The sequence below is a fragment of the Apostichopus japonicus genome, chromosome 15, assembly GCF_037975245.1.
Source record: "Apostichopus japonicus isolate 1M-3 chromosome 15, ASM3797524v1, whole genome shotgun sequence".
Lineage (NCBI taxonomy): Eukaryota > Metazoa > Echinodermata > Holothuroidea > Aspidochirotida > Stichopodidae > Apostichopus > Apostichopus japonicus.
Window position 1 is genome coordinate 6,485,766 of NC_092575.1, and position 19,912 is coordinate 6,505,677.

Consider the following 19,912-nt stretch of genomic DNA (forward strand, 5'->3'; position numbering starts at 1 on the left):
CAATAAAATGAATAAATTACAGTTACTTTCCCAAATTGGGGATTGTCAAGCAACTCGGAACAAAGTTATTTTCCAGTAGAGAAATTACAGTAACTCCACAACATGCATTTCAGAATGTAAGCTGTGTGAGATACTTCTTTGACGAGGAAACTATAAGACCCTCTGAAATGTATACGAACGCATTGGGTTCCACATTAAACCTTGTGAAATATACGTTTTAATTCGTAAATTGCCGACGTCATTATTTTATATGCAATATAAAGGTGAACTTTTCCAGCATTAATTGTTATAAGACTTCTTAATATGTAATTGTTTGATTACATTATTTGCTGTCCGTTAATAACATGCTTTCGAAGAGGGGGGGGGGGGGGGTTACCAACATTTCGGAAAAAATGCTTCTATCTTTAATAGCTTGCTGCTCGACAAAAAACAATCTGTCCTTTTAACAAAATTTACATTCTTCGTATCTTGCTCCAAATAGTATTTGTGTCGTATAGATGTTACAGGAAGACAGAAAGAAAATATTGATATTTAGAGTCCTCGAAATATTAGGAATTCAACACCACCAACCCTTCGCCTCACCCCATCCATCCCCTGCCCAGTCAAAAGAGAGACTTGAATGCAACAAGTTACATTGTTAATGTGTTGCAGCAGTGCAGGCTACATTCTACAGTAGCAGGCTACAGTCGAAGCATCCAAAATAGCAATTTGTTAATATATTCTCCTCTTTAAAAAGGTAAAGAATCCCCAAACTATTAACGGTTATTGACCTATTGAGATATCAAGTATTTGATTTTAACAGAATGTAAAAACTTTTTCAAATTGATGATACGGTTAAATGGATAACATAGATCCAATAAACGATAAAACTCTCTTTGTTTTATTAGAAGGGTTATCTTGTAAAGATATAGTGTGCTGTCACATTTGAATAGTAATGAAGAAACCCTATTAAAAAATGGCATTTTCTTAAATGACATATTCAGGTACGTTGAATACAGTATTATCTACCATGCACCTTTACTTCAGGATGTATCTCAATTTACTGAAGAATCGAGACTTGCGGTATTCTGGTTTATAACCACGCTGGGGGCGCCCCACCCCCCCCCCCGCTTCGCAAGTCAGAAACCCCCTTTTTCAATTCCAAATGAGAAAAACATCTCATTTGGAGCACCAAATTGCATCTAAGGCCAGGTGAAAATGTAAAATTATTTACAAAATGGAGTGGGTGTTGAAGTGTGCTATATTGCACCAAATTGCATCTGAGGCCACCTGGAAATGCAAAAAAATCCAAAGGGAAGGGGGATACCGTCTCCCCTTAGATCCCCTCCCCAGGCCGGCCATCAGTCTTTAGCCCCACCCCCTCCCACTCAAAAGTACCTTCCTACGCCATTGTATATAAGTGCGAATATATAGGTTAACTTAACGCGGAAAAACTATAGGATATATAGAAGATCCTTTGCCAAATACGTTTACAAATACACGTTAGCGAGTACGCACGAGTACCAGGTAACTATGCTGATACACTTTGCTAAGAGTATGGACTCACTACAAGTCACGGTGGCTTATTCGTTGGTTGATGGAGTTCCCACAGAGGGTGTTAAATGAATTTGGAAGGGATTGTCTTAAATTAAACTTGATGTACCTCAGAGGGTCCTCAGTGGGTCCCCAGTGGGTCCCTCGGTGGGTCCAGGGATGATGCAAGACTTTATGTTTTGTTGCGGGGGGGGGGGGGGGCATCAGGGAGTGTGGCAGAAATAACCTACTTTCAATATATATTTGAAAACAACATTTTCTAACCATTTTCTTTGGGGACCAGACAAATATTTGTGGCGACGCCAATGACATATCTTATATACTCTTTACAATGCACACGATTGAAATTAGCTTTTTACATTATGCTGATGATACTGCAATACCGTGAGAATTTTTCTGAATAAACCGACCGTGGCTGTATGATCAAAATATTTATCAACGGGATGTAGTTAATGTAGTTTCAATATGTAATCAAAGTTTGATACGTCATTCAAACAAATTGAAAAAGCAAAAGTCGGTAAGTTTTATTAAACAGGAATCATATAATCATACAATACATTAATAATATTTATTATCGTGTTGCTAATTTTATACATACTACACTTGGACCCTGGAATGTACTAACTGTTTATAGACTAATAAACAGAAAGTGATTTTAATGAAATGCAATTATATGAAATGAAACGAGAGGAGGTCAAACTGGACCGCAGGTCCATTAAAACTGTCATGCTCCATCGCTTGTGAGTGGTTAATGATGCATAAACAGTGGCGGGTCCAGGACTTATCGGAAGAGTTAGTCGAGATACAAGTATTGGGATATACCCGAATAGGGCATCAAAGAAAACATCGGTGTTAAGAAATTCCCACGCGCCAGGGGTGCCATTTTCCCACTATACACTTCGTTTAGAGAAAGTACGTTCAGAATAGTGCAGCTTCCTCTCCTCCCCTTCCCCACTTCCCCCACCCCCACCTCGTCCCTTATGGCCCCTCCCGGGATCTGTTTCTGTTATAAATACACTCAATGACTATCAGTAAGCGCTTGGAATAGTTCTATTGTTATTTAAATTAAGGGTATGTACAACTCACAGGCTTTGAGGACGGCTATTCAGCTTTCTCATATATATCATGTCATTGACTCAAAGTGAACACGTTCGTGTTTGAGTAGGGACTTACGGTCACGTGCTCGGCACCCTCGTCATTATGTGATTGTGCTTGAGCTCATTATTTTTGTTCATAAATGAGAAGATATGATAAAGTACTTCGTGCTTCATTTTTATGGTAACAGAAAGTGAAAATGCATCTTTATAGATTGCACAATCTATTAATACGTTCATCATAACGAGAAATGTTCACGCATACAGTCGGACAGGCAGACGAACCAGCAAAGCTTCTCTACGATACAGACGGTAGCAAGTAAACTAGTTCGAAAGATGGGTCTTAAAGTTGCTTTCATTATTTTACTTCTCTCTTTTATCGGACCATCCTTTGTTGATACTCTTGCTTGTAGTAAGATGTGTTCAGGTGTGTCGGATAATGGACTAAGTTGTTACGTACAGTCTACTGGTTGCGATGCTGTATTTCCAACGCGAGTATTCTCTGTGGCTGATCCTGGTTACTATTGGGTTTTTATGAACTTTACGACAAATTTAAGAAACAGTTCTTCGAATATCAGTTCTGAGTTGAGAGGTAGATTTTGGTACAGAGATGAGTATCTCTTTCAACGTTACACATTTCGTTTAGACTATATACATCGAAACAACGTCGGAAATATAGTTTCAGCAGAACTTGCTTTTGTTATCAGAAATACTGTTGCCCAAGATTCCGGTGTTTACGATGTTGTACTGAAAGAAGGTTCATACAGACATGCAAGAACCGTCGCACTACATCAAAAGTATCGTCTGTTTAACACTCATTCTCCTTCACCAACACCTGTTTGCTCAGCGGTGGACACTGCTTCATTGCCATTGGATGTCAACGCTGATTATTTACTGAATTGTACGGTTCTTGGTTACTTTTATCCCAAGATTGAACTCAAGATTGTTTCAACCTCCGGTAACTGTCCGAACCAGATCGTCAACAAGACGAAAGCGTCCCTCCTTCCAGAGATGACGTTGGAACATGCATACGTCACATACTGCGAAAATACTTCTTTTACTTGTGTTGTTAGTCAAAAACGGGTCATCTACGATCAACACGTTTATTCATGCGCATTCCAGCTGGAGCGTCCAGAAAATGGTAATTCCTCGTAAAAGTATTTTAATTATGTCACAGTAATAGAAGTCGAGTTTGCAAGGTCTAAAATTTGTATTCGGTAAAAACTATTATCTTTACAAATCTTTATAACTGGCTAAATCATTCAAGTTTGAAAGTCCCTATGATAGCACAATAAGTAGGGCTACATGGCAAATCGCACTGCTTTTAAAGAAATGACAGGTTTCAATTCCTGTTCGTAGAAATTGACATCTAACCGTAAAACTTCTTCTTTTTCTTCGTCTTTATTTTCTTTTATTTCATATATATATATATATATATATATATATATATATATATATATATATATATATATATATATATATATATATATATATATATATATATATATATATATATATATATATATATATATATATATATATATGTAACCCCTCCTTTCCTTCGGTATAGGTAATTAAGACAATGGGTCAGCAATATGTGAATCAAGTGGGCCTAGGCTTCAAGACAGGATAAAATTGTCTCCATGTCCGAATTGTTCAATGCTGATATTCAAAACAACTGCTGAGTCAGTTCTACACAGGTTTACAATGAGAGACACAAACACAAAGAAATGTACCATGAACTACTTATATTTTCAATCCTCCAATCGTGGGAAATGGGGATGTTATAAGGCTATCAATGGCACAAAACAATAAAAAGTATCTACATTACAAAATATGTCAACTTGACCACACCTTTAGATATTAACTCTTAAATAAGCATACTTGCAGTTACATAACATACTGGTTACTGTGGTACTGAACACTGTACATCAAGATGCAGCACAGGTGGTAAAGACAATGTTAACAATAATAAGGTTACTGCAGTGTGCACTGTACTATACACTGAACATTTAGAACTTAGAAAACTTAAACTTATTGTCTATGGCCATGACAGGTTACAATAAAAGGAATACTTAAACTTATCTGGTTTTACGCTGGTGCTGTCGCGAACTGCTCGCTTTCTTTCTTCAACGCGGAAAGTTCATTTTCGCGAATTAAGGTTCCGGTGTACATCAGTGTGCTCCATAATAGACTTGGTAATATACTGCAGTCCAGCGATTTACAAAACGGTATGACAATTTAACAAAATAGTTAGGGTTATAGTGACGTCTACAGCTCGGTGGTAGCATCCGGTTCCTTAGATAAATACAAAGTACAGGTAGGCTCCAAGAACAGCAATTAAGTAAAATATGAAAAGTCCATGGTAACCATCTCGGCAAGATCCAGAACAGTGGCCACAAAGATACTAATATGACATCCTCATCATAATTTAGGAATATAACTTTACATGATGAACATCTTCAAAACTCCCTATTTATACAACACTTTTTCCTTTAATAAAAATATTATAGGTACAATAGATCAAGCAAGAGAAGTCTTGCTCTCTCCAGATGAAGAAACAAACTCTAACTATATCAAGATACAATGTTACCAGAACTATGTGACAACAACTCTGGGCCACATGGCTTCCCCACATCCTATTGGTTACTTCTAGCAAAGATCCCGTTGACCAACTAATAAGATGACCAATCAGTAATTACATGATGGATTAGTCCTTATAAATATTCATGTCACCATGTGCCTTCCCTTCCCCAGCACTGGGCTATTTTGTAACCCTTTCCCACCAATACACTGTGTCTCTAAATACTATTGTCCCAGGTATAAACCACAAGCGCTATTGTCTAGCAGGCTCAGTTTATCTCAGAAGAGATAAGTAGCCAAGATACATACAAAAAGTCTTTGTGAAAGTAAAATAACCATCACTAATCTGCAATATACTCAGCAGAGGCAGGAAGTATCTGTTTACTCTTTTTAATTAAAACTATCTACACTATTGACAGAAACTGCTTCTTCTAGCAAGTGAAAACAACAAACCCACTGTGTCATTCATGACACCAGGGTTACACACATATATATATATATATATATATATATATATATATATATATATATATATATATATATATATATATATATATATATATATATATATATATATAAATATATATATCAGATCAAGTTTATTCTAAGTACCAGTTGAAGGACAATTAGGCCTTATTAAGCAACATTAAGAATATTTTGTGTTTTATGATAGCCTTTTAGTCAGTCCTCGTTTTAGATGTTTAGTTGTTTTCGATGAAAGTTGACAGTGCAACGGATTGTTCGGCCGGTTACAATCACTAGTGTTGATGTGATCGAACGGCACTAAATAATCTATGACGTAGGTTACTTCGTTGCAATAGTTGCTTGCTCAGTTTCTCTATAGAGTCGATCTTTGTCGTCAAAAAACAGAGTACGTTACTTGAATTAGTAACAGACAATTCTCTTGTTCCTTAAATTAGCGGGATTCGTATTGGGTGAGAATTAAGTTACGGCCATCGATAACAAACAGCGCCATACTGCGCGTATTTAAACACACCCGTTAACCGTAAACATAGCTAAAGCTAGGATCCCATAAGCAGGGATACGGAATGCGGTTGCGGCATACGGTTGCGGTGTGCGGATGTGTACGTTTGTCGAGATCCGTTATCTCGTCAAAACGTCAATTTTCTGAATTTTGTCACGTTACCATCTCGACAACTCGTCAATTTGCAGATAATTGTCGTTTTGTCAAGTTGGTAACTCGTCAATGCAATGTCCCTTCTACGCTTCCGTACTATAGCCTTCCAAATTGATCAAATTTAGACGAAAAATCAAGCTTCTCATATTTCAGTTTCGTTCTTCATAATTGATTCATAGGGTTCAGAAGCAAATGTTTATCATGTTAAAAGTGAAATTCTTTTCGACTCGTGACCTTAATATATATTGTAACGCGCCGTCCTCGGTGGTGAGCGCAAGGAAGAGTGGAAATGCGGGAACACAGGAATGAGGCTGTCGACAGGAGATATTAAAGTTTACCCGTTTATTTACGATCTATATACATGTCAAGATGGTGCACAGTGCATTACAGAGGCAATTATTAAATACGAAACTAAGTTTTAACACATGCTCAGAAGTCGATGAAGTTAAATACAACACAGTACATTACTAATGGCGGGTCTCGACACGGAGGGCAGAACGATAGACTTCGGCGCTGAAGATTGGGCTATGGTGAACGGCGGCGGAGTTGGCGGATTGATGACCTGCGGCGCAGTCGGCGGAATGGTGAACAGCGGCGCAGTCGGCGAAATGGTGAACGGCGGCACAGTTGACGGATTGGTGAACTGCGGCGCAGTCGGCGGAATGGTGAACAGCGGCGCAGTTGGCGGATTGGTGAACTGCGGCGCAGTTGGCGGAATGGTGAACAGCGGCGCAGTCGGCGGAATGGTGAACGGCGGCGCAGTTGGCGGATTGGTGAACTGCGGCGCAGTTGGCAGAATGGTGAACAGCGGCGCAGTCGGCGGAATGGTGAACGGCGGCGCAGTCGGCGGATTGGTTAACCCGGCGCAGTCGGCGGAATGGTGAACAGCGGCGCAGTCGGCGGAATGGTGAACAGCGGCGCAGTTGGCGGATTGGTGAACTGCGGCGCAGTCGGCGGAATGGTGAACAGCGGCGCAGTCGGCGGAATAGTGAACGGCGGCGCAGTTGGCGGATTGGTGAACTGCGGCGCAGTCGGCGGAATGGTGAACAGCGTCGCAGATGAACCGAAGTGTTGAACCTGGTCTTCTAGGTTATTTTACTCGTCGTCCGATCCGACTTCCTGGGCTGGTCCACCACTGTTTTTGCCAATAGATGACTCGTTCGTCTCCTAACTCATGGTCAGAATCGTTCTACCCCTCCTATTCCAAGCCGGGCACCAACCCCCTGGTACGAGCCCGCAGTTGCTTTTAAACAGAAACTACTTCCTATGAACGTGTGAACCTACACTTAACCCTATTAGAAACATAAACCACACCCAGTCTACAACCATCAACCAATAAAACAGGATGAAATACGATAATGCGTGCTGGTAAAGATTTACCCAGACCTAACATTTTGGCCCCTGGAACGTAACCTAGACGTCCTACTCAGTGACCTCCAAAATCGGTCAACATGAGAGAGTTCCCCCTTAACAGTCGTTTATAAATCAAGCAAGTGACACCCCTTATAAGATTTTATCTAACAAACAATTCCCGTAAAGCGTCTAATAATGTAAAGAATCAACCCAAGTTAAAACATTTGATTGGATAAAATACATGTTAACGCTAACGACAAACAATGAGCTTTGACGTGTCGTTACAATATCTTAAATTATGAGGTCAATATTTAATATTCAAATTATGCTGTATTTTTAAAGAATAGGGAGCTATTTTTAACACTATATCTGTATGATGTATAATACTAAGGTCACCATCCGTTCTCCGTATCAAATTGAGAAGAATTTATAAAATCGCGATTTGGTCAAAATTTAACAAAATCATAAGGCTATAGCCTTCCAAACTGATCAAATTTGGACGAAAAATCAAGCTTCTCACATTTTCGTCTCGTTATTAATAATTAATTCATAGGGTTCAGAAGCAAATGTTTATCATGTTAAAAGGTAAATTCTATTTGCCTTGTCACCTTAATATATCTTAAATTATGAGGTCAATATTAATTATTCAAATTATGCTGTATTTAAAAGAATAGGGAACCCTTTTAAGCACTATTACTGTTTGATGTATGATACTTAGGTCACCATCCGTTCCTCGCATCAAATTGAGAAGAATTAAAAAAGTAGCGATTTTGGTCAAAATTTAACAAAATCATAAGGATTATAGCTCTCCAAAATGATCAAATTTGGACGTATGTCAAACTTCTGACATTTCAGTTTCGTTCTTCATAATTGATTCACAGGGTTCAGAAGCAAATGTCTATCACAAGGGTGTAGGAACCGGAGGGCTGGGGGCGCCAGCCCCCTTCCCCAGTGAAAAATATGGAGGGGCGGAAGTATCATTCCGCCCCCCCCCCCTCCGCTTCGCAAGTCAGAAAACCCCTTTTTCATTTCCAAATGAGAAAAAAAATCTCATTTGGAGCACCAAATTGCATCTAAGGCCAGGTGAAAATGCAAAAGTTTTTACAAAATGGAGTGGGTCTTGAAGCAAGGGCGTAGGAACCGGGGGGGCTGGGGGAGCCAGCCCCCCAGTGAAAAATATGGGGGCGGAAGTATCGTTCCGCCCCCCGCTCCGCAAGTCAGAAAACCCCTTTTTCATTTCCAAATGAGAAAAAAATCTCATTTGAAGCACCAAATTACATCTAAGGCCAGGTGAAAATGCAAAATTCTTTACAAAATGGAGTGGGTGTTGAAGTGTGCTATATTGCACCAAATTGCATCTGAGGCCACCTGGAAATGCAAAAAAATTCCATAGGGGAGGGGGACACCCCCTCCCCTTAGACCCCTCCCCCAGGCCGGTCATCAGTCTTCAGCCCCCCCACTCAAAAGTACCTTCCTACGCCACTGTCTTGAAGTGTGCTACATTGCACCAAATTGCATCTGAGGCTACCTGGAAATGGGACACCCCCTCCCCTTAGACCCCTCCCCCAGGCCGGCCATCAGTCTTCAGCACCCCCCCCCCCACTCAAAAGTACCTTCCTACGCCACTGGTTCAAACCCTTGCAATGTATTGTTCTAGCAATGCTGACGTTTTACATGTAACACATTTTTGTTTGTAATATCGAATATTTTATTTTTAAAAGTTGGGTATCATTATTTTACCTCACAGGCTTAATATGTATCTATCATTTTCCACTATTTTTTTTTAAATTCCTTCAAATAATTAATTAATTAATAAATAATTATACACTTTTCATTTTTGCTTTATCTTATGTCGTAACAAAAAATCATCAACGTTGTTCTTTGGATCAAATATTACAATTTCCAGAAAACCAAGAGCAACACATTTACTAATTTAATATTCATTACTTTATTTAACACTCAGAAAGCTGGATGATTTAACGATGCTTATGCACTTATAAGTAGTAATACACCTGTATTCATAGGCGTATGGGCCAACAACAAAAAAATTGGGGGGGGGGGCTGTAACGACTTGTCCGAAAAATATAACCAACATTTTTCGCGCGCGTTCAACATTTTATTGTACATATCATATAGGCTTTTACATTAGTAATGGAGAAGAAGTCGGGCAAGCTTAGAACTTTATTTCAATTACCAAGGACACTTTTGTTAACTATTCATTTCCTTTAGCAATTTATTTTCTTTCAGAAGGTGCCCGAAAATTACTCAGCATATTGCCCAAATTTTCACAAAAATATTTGGTTGGGGGGGGGGGGGACTGCAGCCCCCTCCTACACCTGTAGTATAATTTTAAGGATACGTCATTACATAAACTCACGTCTTCCAGTTTATTATTTGACCATTATAAATAACAAATATTTATTTCATTTATTGCTACAGTTTTTCTTTTTCCATTTCATTTTCTTTAAGCTACCATTTCTGAGTCTTCTGGACCCAAGGAAAGTTCTCCGACTGAAATCATAGAGCTTCCACGTACAACGAAAACAACTCAAACTTCAGATAAAACTGGTACGGTAGTAACTTAACTTTAAACGATAAATACGTCCAGGAAATATCGAATGAAAGCAAAATATGACAGTGTCCATTTGGTATTTCGCGAGATTTTCTTCACTGACATTAAAAACAACATTGATATACTATTACTATTTCTGGGGAGATTATTTCAACGAAATACATTAATTATGTATATTATTTGCTTAGTACATTTTCTCAACGAGACACTACTGTCTAGAGATGTTATTAACTTTCAGCAGGTAAAATATATTTATATATATTCTTTGTTCTTGTGTGTATAGTTCCGGTTACTTCTGAAAAAAATTCAGTCATTGGTTTTATAGTTCTACAATGAACACAGACGAGCTGCATACAGTTGAACAACAACGAAAAGAAGATGGTAGAATATGTCTCAAGCTGAGACTGAAAAATTAGAGTAGAATCTTTATTACTTCAAAAAAATTCATGTCAAACATATTTATACTGATAACTTCTCAGATTTTAAAACGTCATTAGGAACACTGCGTGTAGTAGTAATAAACAGAATATTGTTTCAAACCAAAAATTATATTTCCCATAAATCAGTCATAGCTTAGCAGCCATATTAGTAATTTCTTGTGCTTTTAAGAGGTTGAGACTATTATTACAAGCATACATTTCATAGTCTAATCCACAGGAAACATACTAAACGTATGGCAAAGCTGAAGACATAAGCTACCTACATTGTTTGTCAATTTGGAAACTCCTTTAATGACACCTATCATACTGAATGTATACACATCTGACGTGATAAGCACTATCTAGCTGTATATGTATCTTCGGTATTGATAACTCTTTATTTATTTATTTAAAGAAAATAATTACCCTGAAATATGGCAGTTTTATAATCCACCGAGATATGGGTCATAGCTTTGACGTTTCTATAGGTAGCTTCAGAAGAAATTTTCAGTGGAAATAGTATTTAACAGTTTATTACAGCTACCATAAAACTGTAATGCACTATATGTGAGCCAATGGAAGCTGTATTTGTTTGATCAGGTTGTTCTTGTAAACGTTTCTATAATGGAAGTGACATATCATGCTCATACCCGAAATATAAATTTAAAGTTGAGCACGTGTATACCAATTTAGTGGCTCAGCGGAACGTCCAGTTTATCTATTGTGTTTGTTGCCATAAACAAACCAATTTGTCTTTACTCATAGAGAATGACAACGGCGGGACAAGTCTTTGGATAGTAATTGTCGCAGTTGTGGTTATACTGTTCCTAGTCCTTGGGTTTGTGGGCTTACTCTGGTACCGCTCAAGAAGGTAAATCGTATTACAGTACACACAATTTGCTTTGCTTGGTTATGCTTAGTTATAAAAATGTTTTGAATTTTGAGCAGTGATGAAAGAATTTAATTTTGTATAAAGAAGAAATATGTATAGGCCTATATTTGAAATAGTTACAAATCAGAGGCATTAATGTAAATATGTAAGTGTAATGAATATTTTGGAAACCATTCAGTGAATCGATGACGAAAGTAGGGTTGGACAAGCATAAGTGATTTTACAATTTACTTCGACATTTCATTTATCCGAAAAAAACTCTATAAAAATATTCATTCTGCGTGTATTTTACAGACAGAGAGGAGGAGTTGCTCATCCTGATAAAGTAGAGAATAACGGAACTGACGTCAGAGGGAATCAACTGGTCAATTACCATGGTGATGTCAATAACGAAATGGTGTACAATGGTGACCCTAAATATTACAGTATAGCAGATGGAGAAGTGAAAATACCAACATATGCTTTGCCTGATCAGGAAATGTTTAACAATCCTGATAGTTATGAAACCGTTGACAAGAAGGCAACGACTCAAAGCAAGGAAGATTTGGAAAGTGATCATCTTAACCATTTCCAGCATACAAATAAATCTTTTGAACAGATCGATAAGAATAAAGAGATAGTTGCTAATGCGAATGGCAATATGATCGATGAGGCTTCGATGAGAGAAGATAACGAATATTCCAGAGAAATATTCACTGAAGAGAAAGAGGCAGATGTATTCTGTGACAGAAAGCCTCAATATATAAACTATAAAATCACCGGGCATACCTCTAATTAGAAAGCTTAACTTGGTATTGGGAAACCAGGGTGCAGGTCTGTAAGGATCTCAGGATTTCCTTAGACGAGTGTTATGTATAGGAGGCGTAGCAGTATTCCACAGAATAAAAAAAAAACATAAATAAAATCGTGCACTCCTCACTTGTAAAGATTGTCCTCATAAATATTTTTAATTTTACTTTGATTGTGTATCAGCGCATGGAAACTGATAAGTGAAGACCGAAAGCCTCTAGCTCACCATGAGGTGCCTTCCTTGATAAGTGGGAACCACGGTAACAGAGGACACGTGTAAAAAGTTAAAAACAGTCCAGCAGAAATAAGCAAAATGACGGTCCTTGCCTTTTCAAACTTGTTTGTTCCATTTAATATGATAATAATTTATAGATCGTTTTCACAATTTGCTATAGACTAGCATTTTAAGGATGATGTTGAACACAAAGTAAATAAATATGGCCGTCATTTCTACATTCCGTTATATGAGGAAGATGTACACCATGGGAGATAATCAAGCCTTTTCGTTAATTATACTAAACAATTACTTTCTCTTTATCTAGATTATGATAGAAAACATATTCGAAGACTGGCATATTTAATTTTGGTAAATTTTGACGTTTTCTACATTGTAACAAATTATATTTGCCCATTCTTTATGTTTTTACTTCATCTGACAGTGTCTAATCTTCTTCATTTCTTGATTCAGTTAAATAAGATTATAATATTATTCAACAAGAAAGTAAAGGAATGGATAAAAGGAATCACATTCTACACTGATAATTATACTATTAGACAATTTTGTTTTCTCTAAAACGCATGTGCACATTACTAGAGTTACATCAGCCATTAGTGGTGGACAGGCGACGTACAACTCTACTGCAGGAGTGACACACGGACCTCGAATAAGAATACTAGTATCACCAGAGAATAGCAATGCACCAGTATGTACATAAAAGAAATGGGTTATAAACTTCACACCTGGCCTTATTACTCATTTCACTACAGATTGAACCAGAAATTATTATTAAAGTAATAGACATATAGGCAAACACTAAATTGGATGATTTAAGGCAGCGTCTTTGTAAAAGCTTAATGTTTAAATCACATATAATACGGTAGTGCATTAATCTTGGTATAGATGATTCAGATAAATCGATGATGACAAACTTATTGTGATAAATACTTTCTAATGACACAGCTATGATGACATTTCAACACTAACTGATTTGTATTTGTTATTCGTGAAGAATTAAAATCTGTTTAACATCTGCAGTCATAAACATTAATGTTTGCTACTTGGGTGTTGTTTACTATGTGACAAACCTATCGATCGGACAGGCCAATGCTTTTTTGAGTTTTAGTATGTTTTGAGTTTTAAGTTGTTAAATTTGTCTGTTTTTTCTTCTCTTTCGTGAATGCTCCCTTTCACGCAATGAACAATCGCTGGCAAGAGGCATGCTTTGAAAAGGAGGTGTTGCCGCCATTACAAGGTCACTGGTCCATCCCACAAGCAAGCAGATGTATTTGCAAATGGAACAGTGTACAATGATTTTTTTATATATAAAACAACCTGACACAAACAAGACAGCAGACACACACGTCTCTCACAAGTATGCTCCAGAGGTTCTTCATACTTAATTACAGATAACCAGCTAAATACAAAGTAACGCGAAACAAAACAATATATACATATGTGATCGACAAGTTGAGCGAAAATGACATTTGAAACTTACCACAAGCCCTAGAGACTTTAGATAGTCTACACTTAACAATGTGGTGATATCACGGGATCTCTTCTATTTCAGACAGGTCAAATTATATATATATATATATATATATATATATATATATATATATATATATATATGTATATATATATATATATATAAATATATATATATATATATATATATATATATGTATGTATATATATATATGTATATATATATATATATATATATATAAATATATATATATATATATATATGTATGTATATATATATATATATGTATGTATATATATATATATGTGTGTGTGTGTGTGTGTGCGTGTGTGTGTATGTGTGTATGTAATCATCGCCTTTACCGAAGCAACCATAATCATCCAACGGTAAACTGCATGGTTCATCTCAAACTTGTTACTTCTTTCCACATATGGTTATATTCGCTTTTCCTTGGTATACTGTACATCTTGAGTAAAGGGAAGACTACGTATGAGGTATATAGGGTAACTTCGTAATATTAGTAAGTGAATAAATCTTCATTTAGAGCACAATGGTAATGAAATTAACACTTTAAGTTAAACATACTTATGTTTCCATTGAAGTCAATATTCTCGTCGGTAGGGTGGGTGACAGGAAGTCCCTTCTCAGTTTTCCACTTGTGTGGATCCACCACGGGGCCTGATATGTACTCTGTGATTAAGAATGGTCATAAAATGTCTGGAAATATTTCACTTTAAAAGCAATTTTACTGTTGTTAAGTACACAAGAAAATTCAACCTATCCCTTTTTTTTTGTTATTGTTTTGGTTGCAGATGAAAGCATGCATCTGATTAATGTTTTCATCTAGAACAAAACAAAAACAAAGGATGATACACCTTTGTTTGTGTTTGAAATGTTTCATTCGCTCGATCCCTGTAAATAAGCCAAAATTTTGATATTTGTCACACAGTAGTACTGAATTACAATTGTTCTTTTATAAGGGTGTTAAAATAACCACTTTATTGAAATTATATACACAGACACTAAGGTTTCCTTCCATTTTAAAAACAAATACATAAGTTTTGTGACAAGCATCATCATAATTGATCATTAATTCTCATCAAAACACGCACGCACACACAAATACACACACACTAATATATATATATATATATATCAGTGGCGGATCCAGGATTTCGCCGAAGGGGGGGCCCAGATGGGAAATGCCTAATCGTCGTCCTGGGGGAGGGGTCTAAGGGGAGTGGGTGCCCCCCCCTCCCCTTTGGGAAAATTTCACAAAATATGGAGGTCCTCGGTGCAATCTGGTGCTACTTTTCGTGAAAGTTTGGAGTAAAATTTATTTCCAATAAATCATGTATTCATGGTTTGCCGGGCATATATTAATTTGGGAATTTCGAGCAATGAGCTGGGAGTTACGTCTTTGGGGAGTAGGTGGTGATGCAAATTACTTTTTACCAGGCTACTCCAGGCCATTTCATCTTGGATGCCCCCTTCCAGATGGAGACTATTGATGCAGTCAGAGTGCCCCTCTCACCTTCACTTTATCAGAATGATGGTGTACTCTTTTTGCAAATTTATTTTACAAAAAATTTCACGCACAGTGGCGTAGCTAGGATTTTTTGAGTGGGGGGGGCCATGGGGGGCTGTTCTTTCTTGTGGGGGGGCGGAGTTTACTATCAACGCTCCGCGCCACCTTGGTTGGCGCGGAGCGTACAGAGAAAATTTGAGATTTCAGCACCCCCCAGATCGCAGGAGATGGCACCTGTGAGGCAAAATAGCAACCAAAAAGATGTGCAACTTTGGTGACAGAAATGCAAAAAAAGTTTTTTCTCTTTCATGCTGACTGGCCTCGCCAACTCAGCCAGACTTTTAACTTGAGGGAAGTTGGCATCATTTGTCGTTTCAAGCTGTCAAGGCCTTTCTCCCAACTCAAACCCCTGTGGGCTACCGGTAGATTTGCAGGATATGCCCACATGTGGATTTAAATAGCATTAGAGGAAGGGGGTGGAAGACTAACACGCATCGATGTTTCGGTAATGGTCCACATTGATGGCTCGGTGCTTATTAGGCCATTTATTGGGTTTCTTGAGGCAGCTGTCATCAGAATCTGGCTTTTTGTGCCAATCGATGACCGATAACATGTATTGGTATGTAAATTTCTTCATCATATATCTAGCAACACTCTAAAAACAAATGAGTGGATTTCATTCCATTGGAGTGATCACTCGGCGCACTTCAAATTAAGAGTAAAATTTAACTCTATTGGAGTTAACCCTCACTCCTAATATGAGTGAATATAACTCTATTAGGAGTTAAGATTTACTCAAATGGAGTGGAAATTCACTCTTATACCGGAATGTGCTCAGTGATCACTCCCATGGAGTGAAATTCACCTATGTTTTTATCAGTACAGTACAGTGCATATCATCATAGACGTACGTACGTACGTACTACGTACGTTCGTATATCAGACGCACTCGATACCCACGATACGATACGGTCCTGGAGAAACTATTTCCACTCATCATTTTTTAAGGCGATACAGTAGTGAGTATTGAACAGGCACAGCCGCATGTTTGCAGGAAATTCAGAATTCCCAATATTTTATATCTCTACCAGTAGTGAAAATCATGTTTCGACAGTTTCGTGGACATAAAAAGTTGTTTTGTGGAATATTCAATGACATATCAAGGGCGGATGCAGGATTTGTGACAGGGGGGGGGGGGTCTGACTGGTCCAGCCGCGCCTGAACGTAAGAATATCTAAGCGGAGCGCCATCATTGGTTGGCGTGGAGCGTACAAGAAAATTTTTGGCTTTACAAACCCCCCAGATGGCCGGAAACGGCACTTCCCGAGTATTCTAAGCAGCATGTACCTAGCCTGAAAATATGGATCTCATGTCTGCAATTTCAGGCCCCCCGTAGCTACGCCACTGATCACGCATGGGGCACTTTCCCTCGAGCGCGGTAAAAAATTTAAAAAAAAAAAAAAAAAATTAGGATTTTCAAAAAGGGGGGCCCGGGCCCCCCGGGCCCCCCCCTGGATCCGCCCCTGTATATATATATATATATATATATATATATATATATATATATAAATATATATATATATGTATATATATGTATATATATATATATATATAAATATATATATATGTATATATATGTATATATATATATATATATATATATATATATATATATATATAAATATATATATATATATATCAACATTGGTATTTGGGTTTACTTCAACGCATGGTAGCTGGGACTAAGGTTTACCTCGGGGATAGGTTTACCTGACACCAGGTAAACCTAAGTCTAGGGTCTTCTTGTTCAATCAATTTCACTTCCTTTGAGGAATGATCATTTCGAGTTAAAAGAAAACCTCATTAACTTTTCAATTCCGAAGTTACTAGAAAAAAATTGCTCAATAAAAGGATAAAATTTACCCTCAAAAGTGGAGGTAATTCCGAAGGGTATATAACAGAATTACGTAGTAGATATACATGGTATATATGTTGATCTCAACTTAACACCTCGATTTTGACCAAATGCGGCTATGTATAGCTCCAAAACTTTAAGGTTCCTCTAATTACACTGAAATCTTCACTCTTTTACTTTTTGGTTCCTTGCTTTTTGCAAAGCAAGGAACCTATGCGTTCAACTTGGCGTGTGTGTGTGTGTGTGTGTGTGTGTCAACTTATCATTTTAATTTTGACAGAATATTTTGATGCTTTCGTATACTTATCCTGAAGATAAGTATAAGGGGGGCTGAAAAATATGGAGGGGCGGAAGTATCATTCCGCCCCCCCCCCCGCTTCGCAAGTCAGAAAACCCCTTTTTCATTTCCAAATGAGAAAAAAAATCTCATTTGGAGCACCAAATTGCATCTATAAGGCCAGGTGAAAATGCAAAAGTTTTTACAAAATGGAGTCGGTGTTGAAGTGCTACATTGCACCAAATTGCATCTGAGGCCACCTGGAAATGCCAAAAAAAATCCAAAGGGGAGGGGGACACCCCCTCCCCTTAGACCCCTCAGGGTTCAGAAGCAAATGTCTCTCATGTTAAAAGAGAAATTCTATTCGACTTGTCACCTTAATATATATCTTAAATTATGAGGTCAATATTTAATATTCAAATTATGCTGTATTTTTAAAGAATAGGGAACTCTTTTAAATACTATTACTGTCTGATGTATAATACTAAGGTCACCATCCGTTCCCCGCTTCAATTTTAGAAGAATTTAAAAGTCGCGTTTTGTCGAAATTTTAACAAAATCAGGAGAGTAGGGACATCTTTTTAATATCATTAGTTTTAAGGTACAGTACTAATGTCTTTTTTTGTTTTCCGCATGTGTAAATTGGGTGATGCGACCCTCCCCCCCCCCCCTTCCCTCCATCCCGATAATGGTTGAAGGTGGACGAGCGATCTACATTGTGTGCTATTTGGACTTTTGGTTTGATAAAATAGATATTCTGTCGTTCAGTTTTGCCAAATGTCGAGCCTATGATTCATCTGATCTATCAAGAATCTCGCATTTTCTGATCACTTAAAACGAACACAAAAGAGACGCATTGCTTTCTGCTTGCACTGCAAATAGTAAGATTTTTACCTCATCTGTCCAAGATAATTTTAAATTAGATGTTTCCATGTCGTCCGTTAGCTCAGTGGGTTGAGCAGATGACTAAGAAGCTGATATCTAGAGTAAGTTCGAAACTTACCAACGATAGACGAATGTGACAAACTTCTATTTTGACTTTTCCCTCCTTTTTCAGCCTCGTCTTTCAGTATTACTTCTGAAGTTAGTTTTCTAGCTGATGTGTTGGTATAGTGCGACGGTGTAAGCGAAAGACATTGCACTGCTAATCGAGTAAACCGTGGCTAGGGTTGGAGACAGACTGGAGGCGATAAATTCTTCGGTTGATTGAGGTATGGTGCTTTTTGTGGCCTAGGATCCCGTGCCATGTCTCCCTTGTTGTCGTAAACGAACCCGGGAGGATGCGAGGAGGGTCGGTTGGTCAGAGGTCGACCAGAAGCGTCCTCGATGGCTTCGGTGAATTGTTGCCTTTGGCCAGTGGGCCGAAGCACTCTCTGCGACCGGCATGCATGCAGCCTATGTCTCTCATATTGAAAGTGATATTCTATCCGACATTTAACCTTAATATATGTGTATATATTAAATTTTGAGGTCAATATTTAATATTTAAATTATTCTGTCTTTTTAAAGTGTAGGGACCTCTTTTATACACTATTATTGTCTGGATATGATATGATACTGCGTATTGTCTGCAGTTTTCTATCTGGAAATATCGTATTTACATATTGTTTGCCGTCTGGTGATCTTAAATGAACTCTGACCTACATGAAATTGTGTACAAACTATACAACGCACAAGGCTATCATACGATGCATATATGAGCTCCTTTCATGTTCTGGAGATAAAGCACTGTTGATATATTCACATTTGCCCACTGCTGACCTTTGACCTCCACTACAATCCATTGGTTCGCTAAACTAATTACAGTAAATATCCACATGCCCAATATAAGAACTGCGTAAGCGACCTTCCCCGAGATATCATGTTAACAAGATTTGCACATTTGTGTTTCCAGTCTGATGCACACCTGACGATGATCACACAGCCGCAGTCCCGATGCAAGGGGACTGGGGTTGAGAGCGGATCAGTCGTTCGGTTTTCGTGCCAATGTTCTGTCCTGAGCGACTTTCTCTTAAAAAGTAGTCTGATCGTCCATTCACCAACGGCAAGCTACACACCAATTTTTAACTTTTAACTGAAACTTCTACTTCTTGAAGATATTGTGTGAACAATG

General features: G+C 37.9%; 2 protein-coding genes across 12 annotated transcripts in view; one reads left to right on the forward strand and one right to left on the reverse strand.

Moving 5' to 3' along the window:
• Window positions 1-12,938, forward strand: part of LOC139981588 (uncharacterized) — a 107,297-nt gene extending 94,359 nt beyond the window's left edge. Inside the window, exons 2-4 of the mRNA XM_071994085.1 lie at window positions 10,171-10,269; window positions 11,458-11,563; window positions 11,879-12,938. Of these exons, the coding sequence (XP_071850186.1) occupies window positions 10,171-10,269; window positions 11,458-11,563; window positions 11,879-12,362 (689 nt within the window). The 3' untranslated portion in view covers window positions 12,363-12,938. The remainder of the gene's footprint in view (window positions 1-10,170; window positions 10,270-11,457; window positions 11,564-11,878) is intronic.
• The window catches only part of LOC139981584 (uncharacterized), a 171,879-nt gene that overhangs the window by 126,193 nt on the left and 25,774 nt on the right, over window positions 1-19,912 (reverse strand). The gene's annotated exons all lie outside the window — the stretch shown is intronic.